Raw genomic sequence first — 18,951 nt, forward strand, 5'->3', positions numbered from 1 at the left:
AGCCTTCCATGAAGCACCAGAGGCACTCTGAAAAACACGCTCCTCATGGGGTTTTTTAATCTTTTTATTTTTTTTTATTACTGAGGATCTTTGCATGTCAAAACAGAAGCTTGATTAGTTAAAGAATTCGTCAGAATTTATCAGCTCCTTGTACTTAATTTCTTCTTAATTCCCAGGATATCAGTTATTCTTCTGTTAATTGTAAGGTCAAAGAGGACCTCATGGAAGCAATAAGCAGCAGGAACTAAATAAACAGAAGACCGGATCTTTAATGCAAATGTGTTTCCTGAAGGAAAGAAGCAAATCAGTGCAGATAATGTAGTACAGAAGCAGGAAAAAAGTTTTAAAAAAAATTAAAATCACATGTTCTAAAACAATCTGTTCAAAAGATTTCTCACTGGAACATAAGTAGCTCTTCAAAACCAGTGCCCTGCTGAGGAATTTACATACTTGCCAAGGTTTAAGTTACTAATCAAAAGCAACAGCTATTTGCTTTGGGGATGAAAAGTTGTGATACTTGCTCAAAAATTTAAAAACCAAACAAATCATAATCATTTTAAGATACAACCTGCACAGCGAGAACTGTCTGAGTGCATAACTGAGACAAGAACTCCAGAATACATCCCCCTTCATTAGAAGTTTTAAGAAAAATAATACTGACAATATAATTAAGACGCCTTCAGAGTAGTGGACCAGTTCAAATAATGCTTAATACTTTTCAAATCCACCACTTGCAAGGTCACATCAGGGTAATTCCACGGCATGCCTCCTGATAACCACGCTTCTGGCCTGTTAAGGAACATCGTGAGTTTATATGAACGGCTAAAATTTGAAATTTATCTTTAATGACCATAGGGCATGACTACTTAAAACTTATATGCGTTTTCCAAAATCACTGGTCTACCCTAAATCAATACCTACCCTTATCCAATGAACTGCTGCTACAGACACTAAGATGTCTGATAACTGACAAACATTTTCAATTAAATTAGTTTCTGGCCCCAGAAAAGATTCACACTCCAAAGAAATTACATATCTCTACATGTAATATGGTATCCCCCCAAGTACATCCAAATACATATAAATATATATACAATACATAAATATATATATAAATAACAGCACTATTTAGCCCTTTAAAGAAGTTGCTATTTCAAACGTGCTACTGTCTGAACAACAAGGCTGAAATGTCTTTTGGAACATTACATTATAGACCCATTTTTCCTTAGGTATTATGACGACTTGTTAAATAAGCCTAAACAGTTCCTGCAACATCCTTCTCTCACTGAATTTCAGGGAAATGTAGATAAGTGATGGTCAATAACAGAAAAGTCATTCTGAGTATCAAACTTCATGAAAACTATAAATTTGAAAGATGAATTTATAATTCAGTATAAAGTATAATCAATATTGAAACAATATTGTTTATGCTGTAGCACCTTTAAGAGTGAAGATTCTTTCAAGAGTGAAGCCTATCTGCTTTCCCTTACAGTTCTGCATAACTGACTCACTACTGCCTCACTTTCTTATCAGACTCTTTGTTCCTCTACCATGTAGGCATCAGCAGCATGGACTGGTTTCAAATCTGATTCATGGTCAGGAGTCTTACTGCAGGGAGGGAGGCAAACTCTGCACTTGAGTACAAATACTGAAAGGCTGACAACTTTCTACTAACCAGTGTAAACTGCTAGGCTAAAATGATTCTACCAAAATAGTTCTGGTTTTGAGGACTTATCCCAAAAAATTTTCTGTAACACACACACACGTTACAGGAACGTCAGTTTAACCTTTATCCATATACTTGTTCCAGATTCAGCTACTTCTGCCTAAAAGAAACTTACATATATTTCTTAAACAACAATCTAGGCTATCCTACAGTGTACTACAAATCTACCACAGGAGTTCAACTAGATGATCTTCAAAGGTCCCTTTCCAACCCGAACAATTCTATAATTCTATGATTTCCCTGAAAAGAAAAATAAACTGGTGGAAATCAAAAGCAGAAAAGTAATTTGACATACTTCCTTCCTCAAGAGAGCAAGTGTACTTGGATATAGCGCTTAGAAACATAAGAACTATTAATTTTAAAAACAAAATTAAAGGCACCACCTTTCTAGTTGGCATTGAGGAACAGCAGGACAGCACACTGAGTGGAATAGGAGCAGAGAAGTGCTTTAAAAGACCTTATGAGAACAAAGAAAAAATGGTTTAACCTATCAAACAAAAATTTAAAGGGAGTATAAGTAAACTCTTTAAAAAAAAAAAAACAGTTAGGAGAAGGAAAGGTCAAACACTGGCAAGAGGAGAAAGCCAGCTGGCCATTTTCAGATGACATGACTAAATGGACACAACTTGAACAAGCAGGGTTTAACAGGCACTGGGCAAACAATCTACATCCCCCTCAGTAAATCACCTTTGGCTTGAATATAAAGTGGTTTTCTATTTGTACAATCTAAGGAATCATAAAGAGATAAAAATAACCACATTCTGTTTGTCCTATTGAATAGGGAATTAAAATAACTGGCAACATTTTGTTTTAAGTCATGAACTAGAGGTGGATTCACCAGGTCACAATTGGAAAAGAGAACTGCCAGTCCTTGATAAGCATGGCAATTACCATTCTTTTATATACAGAACTACTCTAAGGGAGTACAGCTTCCTTACACAGCAATAATAGCATATCCTTTGATTTATACAGTAGTTCTCCAGCAGTACAACCAACATCCTGTTTTCATCTTAAAAGTACAGCTGGGCAGTTTGTCTATGGGCTTTATTTATCAGAGTTCCTATAACTGAGTGCCTTCCCATTATGAGAAACAGCACCCTCCAGTTTAGCATTTTATCTTCCTGGCTCTTTCCTTCTGAAAATTCTATTATGGCATCTACCCAGCCTACACAGTATATAGATGTATACCAAGTGCTTTGAAACAACGTGACTTAAGTTTATAAATATTAACTAAAAAAAGTAACACACTTTTCCCACACAGCAAGTAATATAAAAACACCCAAGAAAATTCAAAGAAAAAGGATTTTCTTACCTTATGGCTTTCAGAGGAAAGAACAGAAATACTGCTCAAATGATCTAAGCTATAACATCTCATAAAGCCCTTAAAATACACACAAATTCCTGAGATCTGAAGCTACCTCTGTAAGTTCTCTCTAGATTTAGAAGTTTTCCCTAAATATAACAGAGATTCTCTGTTATATGCCTAAAAGAATATATGTATAGAAATTTTGGATTAGACACCTCTCAGATTATTATTTAATAATTCTGTATCCTGTGTTATCACAACAGTCAGAATCCTGTCAAAAATCCAGTATTTTCCACATTCCTACCCATGAAAGTAACCAGACAAACAGCATTTTGAATGATTTACATGCTCATACTCTGTAACCATGCAGTAACTCATGAACATGCCATTCACATGTTGTCACGCTTTAGAAATAGAAAGACTGAGAGTGCTTAACTGTTAACCACTGTACTTGTTCAAAACACTTTTAGAAGAAATTGTTGCTTGTTGAATACATTAAATCACTAAAAACTTATAAAATGAGGAATGTTTTGCTAGTTGTATCTACAAGACATCCACATTTTTTACTGCTTTATCTTCAAGCAAGTGGTAAGCAGCATGTCAGTGGAAACAAAAAGGCAATTACTAATATCAATATAGAGCAAACTTCTTCATCAGAAACTAATGACCCTGATTCAAGAACACTAGAAAACCTTGAATTTGTCTACGCTGGCCAAAAAAAGTGCTGGGGTGGGGTGGGGATGAAGGACAGGCAAAATTACTACCAACGCAGCTACAACAATAGAATTTTCACTGACAAGGTGTGTAGATCAGAACATCACCTAGACCAGAGCTTCTACTCATGTCCTTAGTGGTAAGAGCTAGGTCAGGGACAAGCCACAGATAGTTCATTTGCTAAAACCTCTCCAAAATTTGTCCCGATTTCCCCAAACTTAGCTGCAGTACATCAGGGCTTCACAGAATGTTGTTATGAAACTAAAGATAACATGGTGAAAAATGGAGCAGTCAATCTGGAAAAAAGTTCATGGGCAGCTGTCTACACAGATGATAGAAGCAGAACAAGACACAAACTAGAGAGCGCTAAAATTCAGCTGCAAACTGTGAAATTGAAAAGTTCACCCTCACTCTACCGAGTAAAACTCTCACTGCCAGTAACCAAAACCCCATCAATCTCTCTAAGTGCCACATTTTCTCTCTCCCAGTAAGCAAGGGTTGGGTTTCAAACACTGCCCAAAGGAGGAAATTCATGGAAAGAACTCCGGCTTCATGTTGGAGAAGTGATTCAAGTTGTGGCTAATGGCCATCCGGCTGTCCTTCTGACACACACAAAACAACAATGACCAGAATTTTCTGAATTTTTATTACATGGATATAGAGTCTGCTAGTGCATAGTGCTCCTAGCTTAAAGCAGAAAGGCTGTCTTTTGGATCCAGAAATTCAAAGCTGACACTTCAAAAACATCCCCCAACTAAAAGAATATCCCAAGATGAATAGAGGCAAGGGAAGGGGGCCTAAATCAACAAAAACCTTGCCTAACCTTAAACAGAGAAAAAGGAATTACCTCAGATTTTTGTGATTACAAACAGCTTATCACCAACAACTAACAGAAGGACATAAAGAAGCTGCAAACTTACTCAACAGCAGCAGCAAACCTGCTCAGTTCAGAATGAGACACTTAAACTTCCTTCCACCTAGACTGTCCATGAGGGAGGGAGATAGGTATGCAACCTCTGTTAATTATTCGACTAGTATCACAAAACCAAACCAAAAAAAAAAAAAAAAAAAACCAACAAATCGTGGGAGGGGTAGGGGGGAGAAAAGTAAATCCATATCCAGATCTCTGAATGAATCGGTCTTTCTCATAAAGAGTCACCAAACCACTTCTTTCTCATTGCCACTTAAATATTTAACTGAAAATATCTGCTAACCAAAGCCCCAGATAAACACAATAGTATATAATACTGGTCCAACTACATCAGTTTGAGGATGTGATTCACATTTTCTGATGGAACTCATTTTACTGTCAGAAGCCAAAAGTTTTTTAATGGGTTGAGCTTAATAGCTGAATTTTTATAATTTCCACAAATACTATGCCATGTTTAGCTATCCCTTCCTATCTTTGATAAAGTATCACATGCTCTTTTACAAACAGACTGGAGATCGTTCTACCACATTGAGCATTTATTCACATGATAGCACAAACGGACTCAAGGAAACACTTATTCTGTGTATGACAGATCTAAAACGTGATGTGACAGGATGTGGGAAAGGCCAATAACTGCAGATAGAGTTTTCCAGATCTCATTTTTTATTCTATTTTTAAATGAAAGTTAAAACCTCATAAAATGATTGTGCCTAATCTGAGAGCTTTTGTTTACATGTACCAAAAGAACTCTACATACTCAACCATCTTTCCTTTCTGAAAATATGTTGTTGGCAAATGAACTGCACACTTCTCAATCAGGGTAGGATTTTTCAAGAGTATTTCTATTTTAGGTTGCTAAAGTTTCTCCAAGTGGCTCTGACAAACATTTGTTTACAAAATAAACAATTCACTGGGCATTTAATTTCCTACTACATGAATAGGAAGAGGCAGCATGAGCTTGTCAGAATATAGACAGATTTCATTCAGGAAATATGAAGGAAAATCCAGTTGTTGTTTAGTGGAGAGACTATGCGGGACATTTGCCTCTTCTGCAGAGGGACAGAGCTTTGACTGACACCATATAGATCTTTCCACAAGACCACTCAGTCAGAGTACCAAGTATTTTTAAAATCTCCATCTACAGTCAACGCATATAAAATACTGCTTGCCATTGTCTAGGATAAAATTCCAGCATTTGCGTTATGTGTCATTATTTCCAAACATTCTCAATTCTACCATAAAAACTCATTCTGCATTAAGTGCTGGCGAGCAGTCTTTAAAAAAAAAAAAAAAAATTGAAGAAATCCTGTAAACTGGTTAACTGGCAGGCTTTACATATTGAAGTCAGAGAATCCAGGAAATTTTTTTGGTAAGTAAACGTAGGGGGAAAGAAAAAAAAAAAAAGACAGAAGCCTATAAGCAGTCTCTTAAACAACACCATCAGAAAGAAGAAATAAGAACTGATTGATTTGTTTGAATATTTCTAAAACTATCATAGCTCCTTTTTATAAAATCATTTTATATTTTTAAGGTTTCATTTAACATTTACAATTCATTGCATTTCCCTCCTTCTCCTTTATTCATCTGAGATTTACGGATAAAGAGGCATTACAGCAGTATATTTTGGGAGGAAGACTGGAAAGTTTGTAAGAATATTTGGGCAGCGGAAATATGAGAATAGTCAAAGAAAGATGCTTAGAAATAAGACAAAGATTCCAACAGTTCAGACAGTGATGTCAGATGCTTATTACTTTTCCAAATAAGCTGCTTCAGATTCTCTCCTATCCCCCTCACTACTGACAGTCAACTCTGAAGAAGTGCTTATAAAATGCTTTGGTTCTCCATACCTTCTAGATTTTCACCTTGCTTTTCTATAAAAATGAGCAAGCATTGCCTGGCATGTTGAGACTGTCTCAACAATATGTACGGGGGAGAGGGGAATATGTGCCCCACACTGCAGAAAAACAATCAAAACAAAACCCAAAAGTTACCTAGATTTCAAAATCCTCTAATCCCTGTACATATCACTTAGAAAAACAGGCCCCTCTCCCCACCCCCCAAAAACTCCAACCAACCAACAACAAACAAAAGAGAAGCATTCAGAAACTGAAGTAATAAAGACACATTCTGAACCAGTTACATCAGTTAATGTCTACAACATAAGTCCTGATAACTTGTCATGTAGACATCAACTAAATATATCTAATTTTGAGGAAGGACAGCATAAGAAAATTAAGCATTAAGAAAAGTACTGCTACTGGCCCAACAAAGTAATAAGTAAACTCTGATTTAGGAATTATTTTTTTTCTCCTTTCAACTATTTCATTTCTCTAGCTATCACTGTTGCCTTAAGATGTCAGCTCCAAGTCCTGCAATGTCTAATGCATTACTCAACCGCAGATAAGCGAGCGGATGAGAACAGCAACTGCAAACACAGCCAATGACCGCCCTTTAAAGTGCCATATGAAAGGGCCTGGGAAGCCCTTCTCCCATTATGCCCATGGGAATACAAGGGAATAAGATGCATTAACCTAGGTAAAATATAATACACAATATTTTAACACAAAGCCACATTTAATAAAAAGAAGAATCTATAGTTTCACAGTGAAATCACGGGAAGAGAAATCAGATCCAGGCAGAAAGGGACACAGGGAAAAAAAAATAGATGGAAGGATCAAGCTGAAGGGCCAGGTTCTTTTTAAATCACAATTTAAAAGAATGCAGAAAAACAGAATCCAGAAAGCTAAAACTCTTTCATACTCTTCTTCTGCTTTAACGACAGGGTCATACACTGCAAAACAGTTTAAGGTAATAGGAGGAAGGAATCTCCTCCTCACACAGAGGAAGAAAAAAACGGAAATCCCCCAAAACCCAAGTGTTGACTTCAGGAGCATCTGCCACCAATAAAAGCAGATGGGGAAAGTCCACTTTACCTTCCAAATGTTAAAATCACAACAGTTAAGGTGTCTTAGGAATTGTTACAATTCTTCAAAGTTCCTAAGCATGACTTATGAGAAAGGCTTTTAGAAATAAAGCAGTAGCACATTGAAGTTTAAGATTCAGCAAAACAGGACTTTCTCCAAGTAGTGAGTACTTTAAAAACCAAATGAGGTAAAAATAGCTCAAGGAGGGTGCTAAGGATGGAATTAGTGAGGCTGCTTTGTAGTGTGGGTGGAAGGAGAGGATCAAAATTGCAGGCAAGGGGAAGTGAGAGACCATGAATCAGCTACCAGCAGAGGATACAGAGGAGTTTATGTCTGGAGACTGCATAGAGTAAATGGAGAAAGCAGTAACTCTTAAGAAATGGAAGTCTGGGAACCTAGGGACAACTTTCAACATAGTGGTACCTGATTTTTGAGGAACTGAAGTTTCTGAACTTAAAAAAGAAAAAAAGAAAAAAATTGTCAAACCCCAGATTTCTGTCACGGCTTGAATTTCTGATTTTACATCAGAAATTCCACTTCTGGAATTTCCACATACTACACAATTGTCATCAACTAACTAACGCCTTACTTGTCTTGCAAACTAAAGAACTAAAACCAACGTACGTCCATGCAAATAGTTTCTATGCTCTCAAAGCCATAATGGTTTCGTATTTAATTCTGCACAACATGCATTTTTAATGAAAAAAAAACCAAAAGGTTTAAGTCCACAGCTACTTGTGAAGACATACTTCATTTTTCCCTGAAGGGGGTTACAACCTAGCATGACGAGTTGTAAACATTTGCTTTCTCAACTTTGTTACTGACAGACATTTTGGCTCCTCTGTGTTTTTTTCCTGGATCCAGAGACAAAACACTGTTCCTCCCAAGTAAAAAATGCTTTCAACATCCCTGTCACAAGAACAGTTAAACAATAGATACCTCAGTAGATTATCTTCTACCTCCAGTATTATATCCAGTTGTTTTGCTGGTCTAGTTTGACAGTACAGAAGGACTGTACTAGGTTTTACAAAAGTCAAAAGCAATACAATGATACTTAAACACATGGCAAAATAGTAAATGACAAAACCCAAACTTGATGCACTGCATTCTTCCCTATTGCTCTTCTAATTACCTTGATACCTACCCATAAAAAGTATCTGGGCATTAGTAACACAAAGTTTCCACTGTTACCCTACTGATGGTCCCATATCCTTGAACATTCCTATTTACCTCATTTTATTCAGCAAAGCACCCAGGACATCAAACTAAAAACAAACAAACAAACAAACCCTGAAGTCAAATTGGATGCAACATACAGTAAAAAAACAATTCATTTTGCGAATAGAAAAAGCACTCCCTCCGGGACAACTATAGGGACAATTATAGGGACAACTGAAAGATACTTATGCCTTTCCTATAGCAAAACATCTAAAAGTTACCTGCTAAAAATGTATGTACAGAGCCTTAGTCTTTGGAAGAAAATGCATCTGAAGGTCTGACATGAAAGCCAGGTACAATACCAAAAGGAAAAATTAATTCCCAACCGGAAACCAAGGCCCATGAAAAGAACAAGGTTTTCAAAATAATAAATCGATATTCAGGAATATTCAATTGAAAAGAGATTTGATTTTAAAGAAAAATACCCATGTTTCTAATGCTGTTATTTTAAGAGAGTAGTGGAGTTTTTTTAATTAAGACAGTATCACTTTGTATGAGAAATGCAGGGCAAAGAACAAAAACTGTACCATTGTTGGCACTTGAGAAAAACTCAAGCTCACAGCATTTCTTGTTTATCATAGAGAAATTGTTTGCACTGTTTGGGGAGAAGAGGAGGTTTGTTTATTTGTCTGTTTTTAAATAAGATTGATCTATGTTTTCCAAACCAAGTAGCTACATTTCCAGAACAGAAATAAAATTCAAAGAAATGTGCAGAAAGCATTTTTAAAATGCAGCTAAGAAAGTACAGCTTGGAAGCTATTTCTTCAATGGAAACCTCTGTAGAACTAAAGCTTCCAACAAAACCAGTGCTTTCTCACAAAAGAAAGCTTATGCCTAGCTAAAAATAGTCATGTGCTCTATTTTCTTTAACTGAAAATAGTAATCCTGACAACCCTAGTCTTGCAGCACAGTTGACGTATATGCAAACTCCCCAGGGAGGCATTTCATAGATAGATTAGGGACCCATCCTTAGAAACACCAAAAGATACACATAAGCGTACATGCCCCTTCTGAACTGGATAGCCTTCTAGCAAAAAGCAAATCCATGAACTCTCAATTCTATAAAGATTCCCATGGTATTCTGATGCATAAAAAAAAATGTTTCTTAAACTATGAAAAAAACACACTTTTATCCACTAATCCATCACTATGCAGATATTACGTCAGAACGCATCTACTGGAACCCCAGTTAGTAAATGCGTAAGTTTACTTTCATACAGAGAGTTGCATTTTTAATCGTGGGACCTTACCTTAAGAGAGAATACAGGTAAAACCTCAAGTTTTCAATTGCTTGTTACAGCTCAAAACAGCAGCGGTGGTTTTCCCCCTTGAATTCTCCATTGTCGAATGCTGCACAGTCCGAGCTTTCTCTTCATTGTGTTAACACTGGGCATTGCCACAGAACTCTACAGGAACCTAGGAGCCAACATTTTGGCTTCCTGTCATCCTCTAATGCCCTGACGTCAACTCTCTGAGTTTTAGGGTAGTACATAGGGACAGCAAATACAGTAAAGAGCAACTCTTTCTCAAATAGCAGGTAGCTATGTGAACTTAAGTCAGAGTAGCAGGTCAGCTGTTGGGGAAGCAAGTGAGAGCCAGGTGAAAAGAAAGCACACAATCAGATCTGTTTTAACTTGCAAGCAGCCATAAAAGACACCTGGCATTCCATTAACAGAGCAAGTCATCATGTTGACTTGTTAATTTCTAGAAAAAAAAATAATTTAGTTGAGCAGGCTAACATTGTTACAACTCCAATGTCTGGCTGGATAATTTGGCATCTGCTGCTCCCCAGCACGTATGAAACTACAACAGTGGCAGCTAGAAATAACAGCAGTCAAGCTAGAAAAACTTGCATGCTTGAAAACTTTCTTCCAATCTACAGTCAAGAAAGTCAGAAGCAGTACTGGACTTCATGAAAGGAGACCTATTTAGATGTTGCCAGATTACAGGAGAAACTGTTTGTGACTTTTAAATATTCCTGGTGAGTTAATTTATCTGTCAGATGACAGGAATCCCGTAAAGATCTTCAGTTTCCTCTGGAATCTAAGCTTTTGGTCGCCTACAATGGGATCTTTCCTTCTTCCACCCAACATAGATGCATCTACTCAACATAAACCTGAAGGTCATTTTTTACACAAACACTGTAATCTCCCTTAAAGTTCACCCAAAAAATCCAGTAACAATAGCAAGAAAAGAACCTATCCTAAAATAACACTGAAACCCACCTTCCTGTCTCAAGCACTTTTTCCCCTCACATGCTTTTGATACCTAACTAGCTCTCGCTTTTCCGTTTCACAGGACACCACCACACTTGGACAAAGCTCTGAAGTAACTCTGCTGATTTCTCTATTTGTGTATTACCCTCCCACACATTTTTTCACTCTAGTATCCACATTCCTCAACCCCCTAATGTTTCCTTGATCTCATTCCCACAGCAACATACTCCAACAGTGAACATTACCACTGACTCCTCCATAAGCACCCAGCTATGACTTCAGACTTGACAAACATTCAGTTCATGGCACCACTGTGTCATACAACTATTTTCACACTGCCTTGGTTAAGGTAGATACATTAAAAAGAAAACATAATCACCTCAAGAACTATTAGGTGTATGTTCAGAACACAGTTGGCAAATTACCCCCTGGAATGATTAGCATTCAAGTGGCTCATGAAGGGCATCCACCCACAAAGTAGCTAACTCATCATTTCAAATATCCAACGAACTCTATGATCACAAATTCTCAAAGTTCTTTCCATTTCATTATTGCTCAATTAGTTGATCTTCATCAGGGTCATGGGGGTGAGAAAAAAAAATGAGCTAACTATTTATCTTGAAGTCCTTGGTCTAAGAGATAAAGCACATCTAATATTGGACTACTTGTTAGACTCGTGACAGCCTAACTTCTGATCCTAGACAGTGCTACCATTTAGTAGCATAAGTACAAATGGTCTTGCATTTATTCATAAAAATGTGTATACAATAAAGTAGTATACAGAGCAATAGCAACAGCTAATTCATTGCAAGATAAAAACGTAGTTTCAGCCCTGACCTAAATTTCACCAAACTGAGCAAACTCAGACACACCTCCCCCACCTGCTGCTGTGGCTTGGCAATAGAATGCTTGTTTTGAAGCTATTGCTACACTTTCTGTCCCATCCCACATGCCACAACAGGGAGAACTTTCATTTATACTTGAACAAACGTGTGGCTATGTTGTGAACTGACTCAACTGACAACTTGAAAGAGAGGAAGAGAGCTCAAAACAGCATTCTAAGCTTAATGCCAGACACTTTTCAACACTGAGCCACAGCTGATGTCTCCAGAGATCCATAATCTGATTGAAATGATTTGATAACAACTCAACGGTTACACACACAAGAGAAAAGCTAAATTTCGTGTTCTTTCTGAAAACATCTCTCACTTCCTGAGACAGACCTAACCATGGGAAAAAGACTTTTCTCCTGTTCTTCTTATTAAACTTTTCAAATATATTCACTAGGCCAAGCAAGGGAACAGGAGCATGAAGACACATGTGAGGAGTGTTCCTGGCAGTAAGTTAACCTTAAGCTCAGTTTGGCTCTTCCCCTCCTCTGAGATACAACCATCTCTATTTTCAGCCCCTGGAGAGCAGCTGTATCTCCTAAGCATGTTTTCATTAGACACACAAAAAGAAAATGACAAAACAAAGGGGGTTTGCTTAGGTAAAGCAGGTCAGAACTATTATTTTGAAAGTAAGAATATAGCTTTAAATATGATTTAAGGGAACAAATGGAATAATGTAAAATTCTCAGAACCTGATTAGAACTGAATTAAAAGTGGACCTCAATGTGCATTCTAATATTTCATAGGAAATCAATCTTGCATTTACCAAAATCCCATTTTCTCCAATATTTTAACAGCATATTAAACTACAGTACATACAGTTCTTCATGGTAAAAGCCTATGTCACCTAGCGAAATCTACTTGGTAATGTAAAACTTGATTTACTCCAGGGTACTGGATTTGCTATCCAGCAACAGCAGGAAAACTGCATTCAAGAGATGGGATACCAACCACAGCCGCGCTTTTTTTTTGTTTTTAAGTATTAAAACACACATTTTCCTACCATCCTGTAATGCATCCAATACATAAAACCAATTCAGTTCTGTGATAAACAGGAGCAGACTGTGTCAACTGGCCTGGCAGGAACACACTGTCATGAATGCTGCTCAGACTCAAGGCACGATAGACTCAGGGCAAGACAGATGAGCTATAAAATGCCTTAAAAGTAGGTCCAGCCAAGTTTCTTCTGCTACCAGAAGAAACTATGTGTCATGTCCAGCCAGTTACTGGGCACACCTTCTATTCACTGTATTCCAAAAATTTCCAGCCAGTTACTGGGCACACCTTCTATTCATAGTATTAAAAAAAAAAAATCCAGCATAGGCTGTTTTTTAAAAATCTTTACTGATTTAACTTGATTGTACAACGAGAATAAATTGGCTTATTTTTCCCAAATTCAAGCACACATTTTTATCCACAACTGGTTTTAATAAACAATTCTTCAATAGAAAAGCCTACTCCTGCATGCAAAAAAGATGTCTTCCCAGATATAATTACGGAATCCTTTCCTGAAGCTTGTCCCCATAGAACTGATAAAAAAATTCTATATTGAAGAGTCACTGATGATTAAATTATAGAGAAGTTCCAAGGCTAAATAGGCTTGAAAACTCACAAAACACCTTTAACGCCTCTAGCCTTCTTGGCAGTTAGTATAAATAGACTTTCTAAGCTGTGAAGAGTTATCAGTAATTACACTGCATAACTTCAAACAGTGATTTAAGAACCCATTTGCTGGTAAACAATTTTCAGCTGCCGATTAACAATGTTCTCCACCTGGCTAGACAAGTTAAGAAGAGATAGAATGCAGTATCACATCATTTGGTAATACATTTAAAGAAAATTGCTATTTCAACTGAAATTCTTCCCAGATTGCACAATTTTTCCTATCGTCTCAGAGAGAGAACTGCAGTACTGCTTACTATTCAAAAATGTATCTGTGGATCATTTTCAGTAAACTGGGAGTTGCCACTTTTGCTGGTATATCCAGATTTTTTTCCTCAAATCCACTGTTTGAATGAGCAAATGAGACCATCTTCAGGAAGTAATTAAGACTGCCAATAAAGAACTCTTGTTGTAACAAGAAAAGAATGGTAAATTTATTTCCTAAGTACCAAATTACATGGGAACAGCTGATAAAAGGCCTGAAAATATATCCGCAGGGCTAACGCAAATGAGCACTGCTGTTAGCTACATCTTTTTCAAAACTGAGATGTGAATGCTGACAGATGCTTGAAGTCACATTAAGGGAACAGACTACTTTTCCTGACTTAGATAAGACAAGCAGCAGCCAAAATTCAGTATAACCAACTGCTTTATGGCAGGCAACAGGCCTAGAGAAACTGTCAGAATAACCAACATTTTAATTGTGCCTTTTTGCTTGTTTTCATGTTCCTGCCCACAAGTAAAACTGAGGCCCTTCAAGACATACTGTTTTAGTCACTTCCTAACCTGGTTACGTGCTCTATTATCCTATGCTCAATCCTTTCAACTGTGCTTACGCACCCAAAGTCTTAAAAATGCAATAATTATCTATACTGTAATTATACCTTCTACATTGACTAACACCACAAACTTCATTTCTCAATCGCCATATGTAAACGTGGAATTGCCACAAGGCCCTAAGTGAATAAATACCCCTCCTCTACGAGTCTTCCATATTCACTACAGACATGACTTGAAACTGATCTGATTGCTACTGCAAATACTAGAGTAAGTTACCATCAGCTGCAGCTGTTCATCCCGCATTCACTTGGTCAGAAATCCAATTAATCCATTTTTGCATATAATACAGAAGCTTCAAGAAAGTCTTGGTGTTAAAAAAATACGCTCACCATGTGTTTTGTCCCTTCTATTTACAGATAACTCCAGCAGTCTTGCCAGTATTTTGAAACCCTCAAGTTCCTACTGAAGTTACTGACTGAATTAATTGTCTTCAAACACACCTGACTGCTTAACTCAACGGGAAGTCCTCCTGCTCCTGAGCTGTAAGTGGGGAAGTTTTACTTAAATTTAAAAACACATTCTTTAAAGTTACACTTTCTGACAGACTATAAGCAATTTGTCGGAGGAGCCTAACCTGTAAAAGCAAACACACCCACCCTTTCCCTTCTTCCAACAGACGCTGCTTGTTTATTTTTTCTCCCTCTTCCAAGGCGGGCAGTTTCCAAGGCCCCGGGAAGGGCCCAGCTCTCCCACACCGCCACCCCCCCTCCCAGGCAGAGGCCCCCCCGCCACCCCGCGCACACCTGACGGGAGGGCGGGCCGGTCCCCTCCGCGTTACGGCGATTTCCCCGAGGGGCCGAGCCCGACGGGTACCGCACAGGCGGCTCCTGGCCGCCCGGCGGCGACGCCGGCAGCCCACGGCCCGTCCCCGCCGAAATGCCCCCGGGCAGGGGCGAGGGCTGGCGCGGCAGCCCCCAGGAACACGCCGCTGCTCAGCCGGGCACCGCCGACCCGGCGCGCTTGTCCCGCCGCAGAGCCCGCTTCCAGCCAGGGCAGCCAGCCCCGCTGCCGTCGGGGCGCGGGAGGCGGCGCTCGGCCCGCCCGCTCCCGCCGCAGCCGTTTAACGGTCGCGCCGCTCCCGCTGCCTCCGCCTCCCCGCTCCCGGCTCGGCGCGGCCGCCGCAGCTTCCGCCTCGCCCCGGCCGCCGCGGGACGGGGCGCACGCACCCGCCCCCCAACGCTGGGGAGCCGCCTCTCGCCCGCGGTTCCCCCCGAGACACTGCACCTCACAGCCGGGCGCGCACAGCACCAGCCTCGCCCGCCCCGCACCCGGCCCGGCGTGACCGCGGCTCCCCGCCGGCTGCCCCGCGGACTCCGGGAGGCGCCCGCGCCTCCCACCGGCGGGGCGAGCAGTGCTTACCCCGAGGGCGGTGCGGCGGCCGCCGGCTGAGCGCGGCCGTCCATGCCGGCGGCTGAGGGAGCGGAGGGCGGCTCTCGGTGGCAGGGCGGGCGCAGCCGCGGGGACCCGCCTCGCCTCGTCTCGGCTCCCACCTCACCTGCTCGGGACAGGCGGAGGAAGATGGCCCCGCTCTGGCGCCACCGAGCCCCCGAGCCCGGGCATTCCCCGCTGTTTACAGCGCGGCCATGGGGCGTCTTCCCGGGGCGGCGGCGGCAGCCACGGACAGGGCTGCGCGGGGCTGCCTGCGCCGGGCCGGCCGCTCGCTGACCACACCTTGCGCGGAGGTGGAAAAAACAAAACAAAACAAACAAACCAAAGAACACAAAAGCAAAAAAACCCACTTCGCGGCGAGAAACTTGAAACGCGGAGTGTTCCCCACTCCGGCACCCGCGGAGAAACAGAGACTCCCTGTTCCCGTCCCAGCTCCTCCCTCCCTCCCTCCCTCTCGCTGCCGGCCGCCCCCACGCACCCGTCTCTCCCTCCAGTGGCGGCCCGGCCGCTGCGGGGACTCCGCTCGGCCCCGGCCCCGGTCCCGGCCGCGGGCTGTCAGCGGCCAGCGGGGGCAGGGCAGGGCCGCTCCGCTCCTCTCGGCTGGAATTTTCCTCTCCCCGAGCAAAGTGTCCCGGCCGCCGCCTCGGGCTCAGCCCTTCCCCATTCCAGCCACCAGGGCGCGGGGCGAAGCCCCCGCAGGTGGGGAGAGCCGGGCGGGGCGCCCGGGGCGGCGGCCAGGCTCCGCGGTGGGAACCCAGCGCCCCCCGGCCCAGCGCCCTGCCCGGGGCTCAGAGGCCGCTCGCCCTGCGCCCGCCGCCCAGGGCCGGGCGTGTGCGGGGCAGGTTCCGCGCCGCTGCCCCCCGCGGCCCCGCGCCGGCTGCAGCGGGACCCACCCGTGCCGCCGGTACCTGAGTGCCGGTGTTAGGAGCGGTTTCGGGCACGGTCTTCGCTTTGCGCTTTGAGCATGACGGCACTGGAGCCTTTTCTGTGTGACCGGCTGCTCCCTGGCCAGTACCCGGTGAGCAGACCTGGCAGGACCGCGCTACTCGCCCGTGTCAGCACGGAGCACCTCCCCAGCCGCGCCGGGGGGTCGGGACATGATGCTGCACAGTAACATCCAACCCTTTATGCAGGTAATATTTTGGCCAGTGCTTAACAGAAGTTGGAAAACAGCCAACGGACAAAGCGTTTACACCTTTTTTTTTTTTTTCCCCACACGGAAAAAGTAGAACATTGCATTCTAGCATAAATGCCCTTTTTCTGACTAGTTCTGAGATTACATATCTGGGCAAAAATAATTGCCCAGATATTGTTATAATTGACCATTCTATTTTAATATTATTCCTAATATGGACATTGTCTAGCATAATACTGTATATAGTATAATACAGATCCTATAACAACATTTTGCTTCTCCCTGTATGCCCTTCTCATTTGTACTGTGCTTCTTCAATAAACATTTTCTGCTTTCATTTTCTCCTTCCTCAATAGATTAAATAACCCTGAAGCTGCCTGTTTTGTCAGACCCTAGAGGTTGTTCACACCCTGAATAACCACATGCCATTATCAGGCACACCCCGTTAATCAGTGTACATTTCTTAAACCAAAAAATTAATCACTGATGAGTCAGATGGATTTTCCATGGTTCAGTTTTCAAAGAGACGGTGTTCAACAAATTGATCAGTAAGAAGAATCTCAAGAACAACCCCACTAAAGACCTTCTGTAAGTCTGACCCTTTTTCTCTTTTGGCAGTCCGCTTTCTTTTCTCAGGCTCCACAAACGGTTTGGCCACTTCCTAGGTTAGGATGAAGGTTGACAAATAATTTCTTTGTATGTTGACTGTTCCTACAGTAAGGGCAGGGTAACTTTCTGCATTCAGACCGCAGCCTCAGTTTAAGTACTAAAGAACTTCATGTTTCCAACCCGGTACTTCTTGGTCAAAACTATGAAGTGACTGCATCTTCTAAATGGTAATGAAACTCCCAAGGTGTGAATGATTCAACACTACAGTGTTGTTCCAACTGAACTGAAGACCGTCGTAGTTGATTGTATATTAGTTAGAATAATTACATAATTTGGTGTGATGTTGTCATCCCTTCTCATAAACTTTGCTAGATCACTAACAGACAAGGTACTGTTGTACCATTCTCTTCAAAATCTCATTTGAAAATCACTATATGCCATAGTCTAATTCTTTTGGCAAGTACTAATGCCATGAAGATTGCAGTCTATGGAATAGCTCACATGGGCTAATCACAGAAACTCAGCAGTGCCAGGGAGAAAAGTGACATCAGGGAAATGACCTAAAAAAAGTTATTGGTGGCAATTTCCAATAGAGATTGGGGAATTATCTAAAAAAGCAGTTAACCGAATAATGCCAATCACACTTAAGAGGAGAGAGGTTATGCTTATCTTCTTACACTTCCTCTAGTCTTATTCAAATCTCGGTTGTTAACTAAACATGTCTGAAATGCTGATCCCTAGAAACACTGTAGGCTCTAAACTTGAGTGCCTGCAGGCCATGTTCTGCAGTGAGTTTTATGATGACTACACTTAAAATAGTGGGGTTTATGAAATACCATTTGTCATAGGGATCTCAGATTTTAAAAACAAATTCTAGACTCCTATGGCACTTTGGTTTTTAAAAATAGAAAATCAGTTCTGTGTTCAAGTTTCGTAAGATGATGACAGAGTCAAACTCTCTTTTCTTACGCTTTTATTTTTAAAAAGTTCACATCTTTGTCCTGAACTCAAAATGTTGCTCATATAAAGCAAATGTAACTCTCATACACAATAAACAGAAGGCTGCAAGAGGGAATATTGAGTAAATGGGGTATTAATACACTATTGATGTCTCTCCTATTGAATAGTGCAAAGAAAGAACATTTAAAGAAAAGTTCCCTAGTTTCTTCAAGCTTATCTGTGAAGATATCATTGTAGCAGTTAACAAAGTGGCAGGTTATTAATTGCACAGTTGCAATAATGTCATCCTTTGTCTATGGTTTGAGGTAAAACAATCATTAGCTGGAGGCATTAATCCACGTGACAACCCGCCACCCGCTGCACTCAGTGAATGTACTTGGTACCATTGTATATTCAGTACAAATGTTTGCAGATTAATACCCCGTTCTGCT

The 18,951-nt window shown here is 41.0% G+C and overlaps 1 protein-coding gene across 5 annotated transcripts in view; it reads right to left on the bottom strand.

The window, feature by feature from the left end:
* Positions 1-16,916, bottom strand: part of COBLL1 (cordon-bleu WH2 repeat protein like 1) — a 91,983-nt gene extending 75,067 nt beyond the window's left edge. For 2 of the 5 annotated variants that reach the window (XM_074828982.1, XM_074828981.1), the window contains exon 1: positions 15,787-16,224. In XM_074828982.1, the coding sequence (XP_074685083.1) occupies positions 15,787-15,830 (44 nt within the window). In that variant the 5' untranslated portion in view covers positions 15,831-16,224. Of the gene's footprint in view, positions 1-10,069; positions 10,177-15,786; positions 16,225-16,294; positions 16,434-16,724 lie in introns of those variants that run through there. The other 3 variants (XM_074828983.1, XM_074828984.1, XM_074828986.1) reach the window with 3 other exon arrangements.
* Positions 16,917-18,951: the final 2,035 nt, after the last annotated feature.

Source organism: Strix aluco, chromosome 6 (genome assembly GCF_031877795.1).
Source record: "Strix aluco isolate bStrAlu1 chromosome 6, bStrAlu1.hap1, whole genome shotgun sequence".
NCBI lineage: Eukaryota > Metazoa > Chordata > Aves > Strigiformes > Strigidae > Strix > Strix aluco.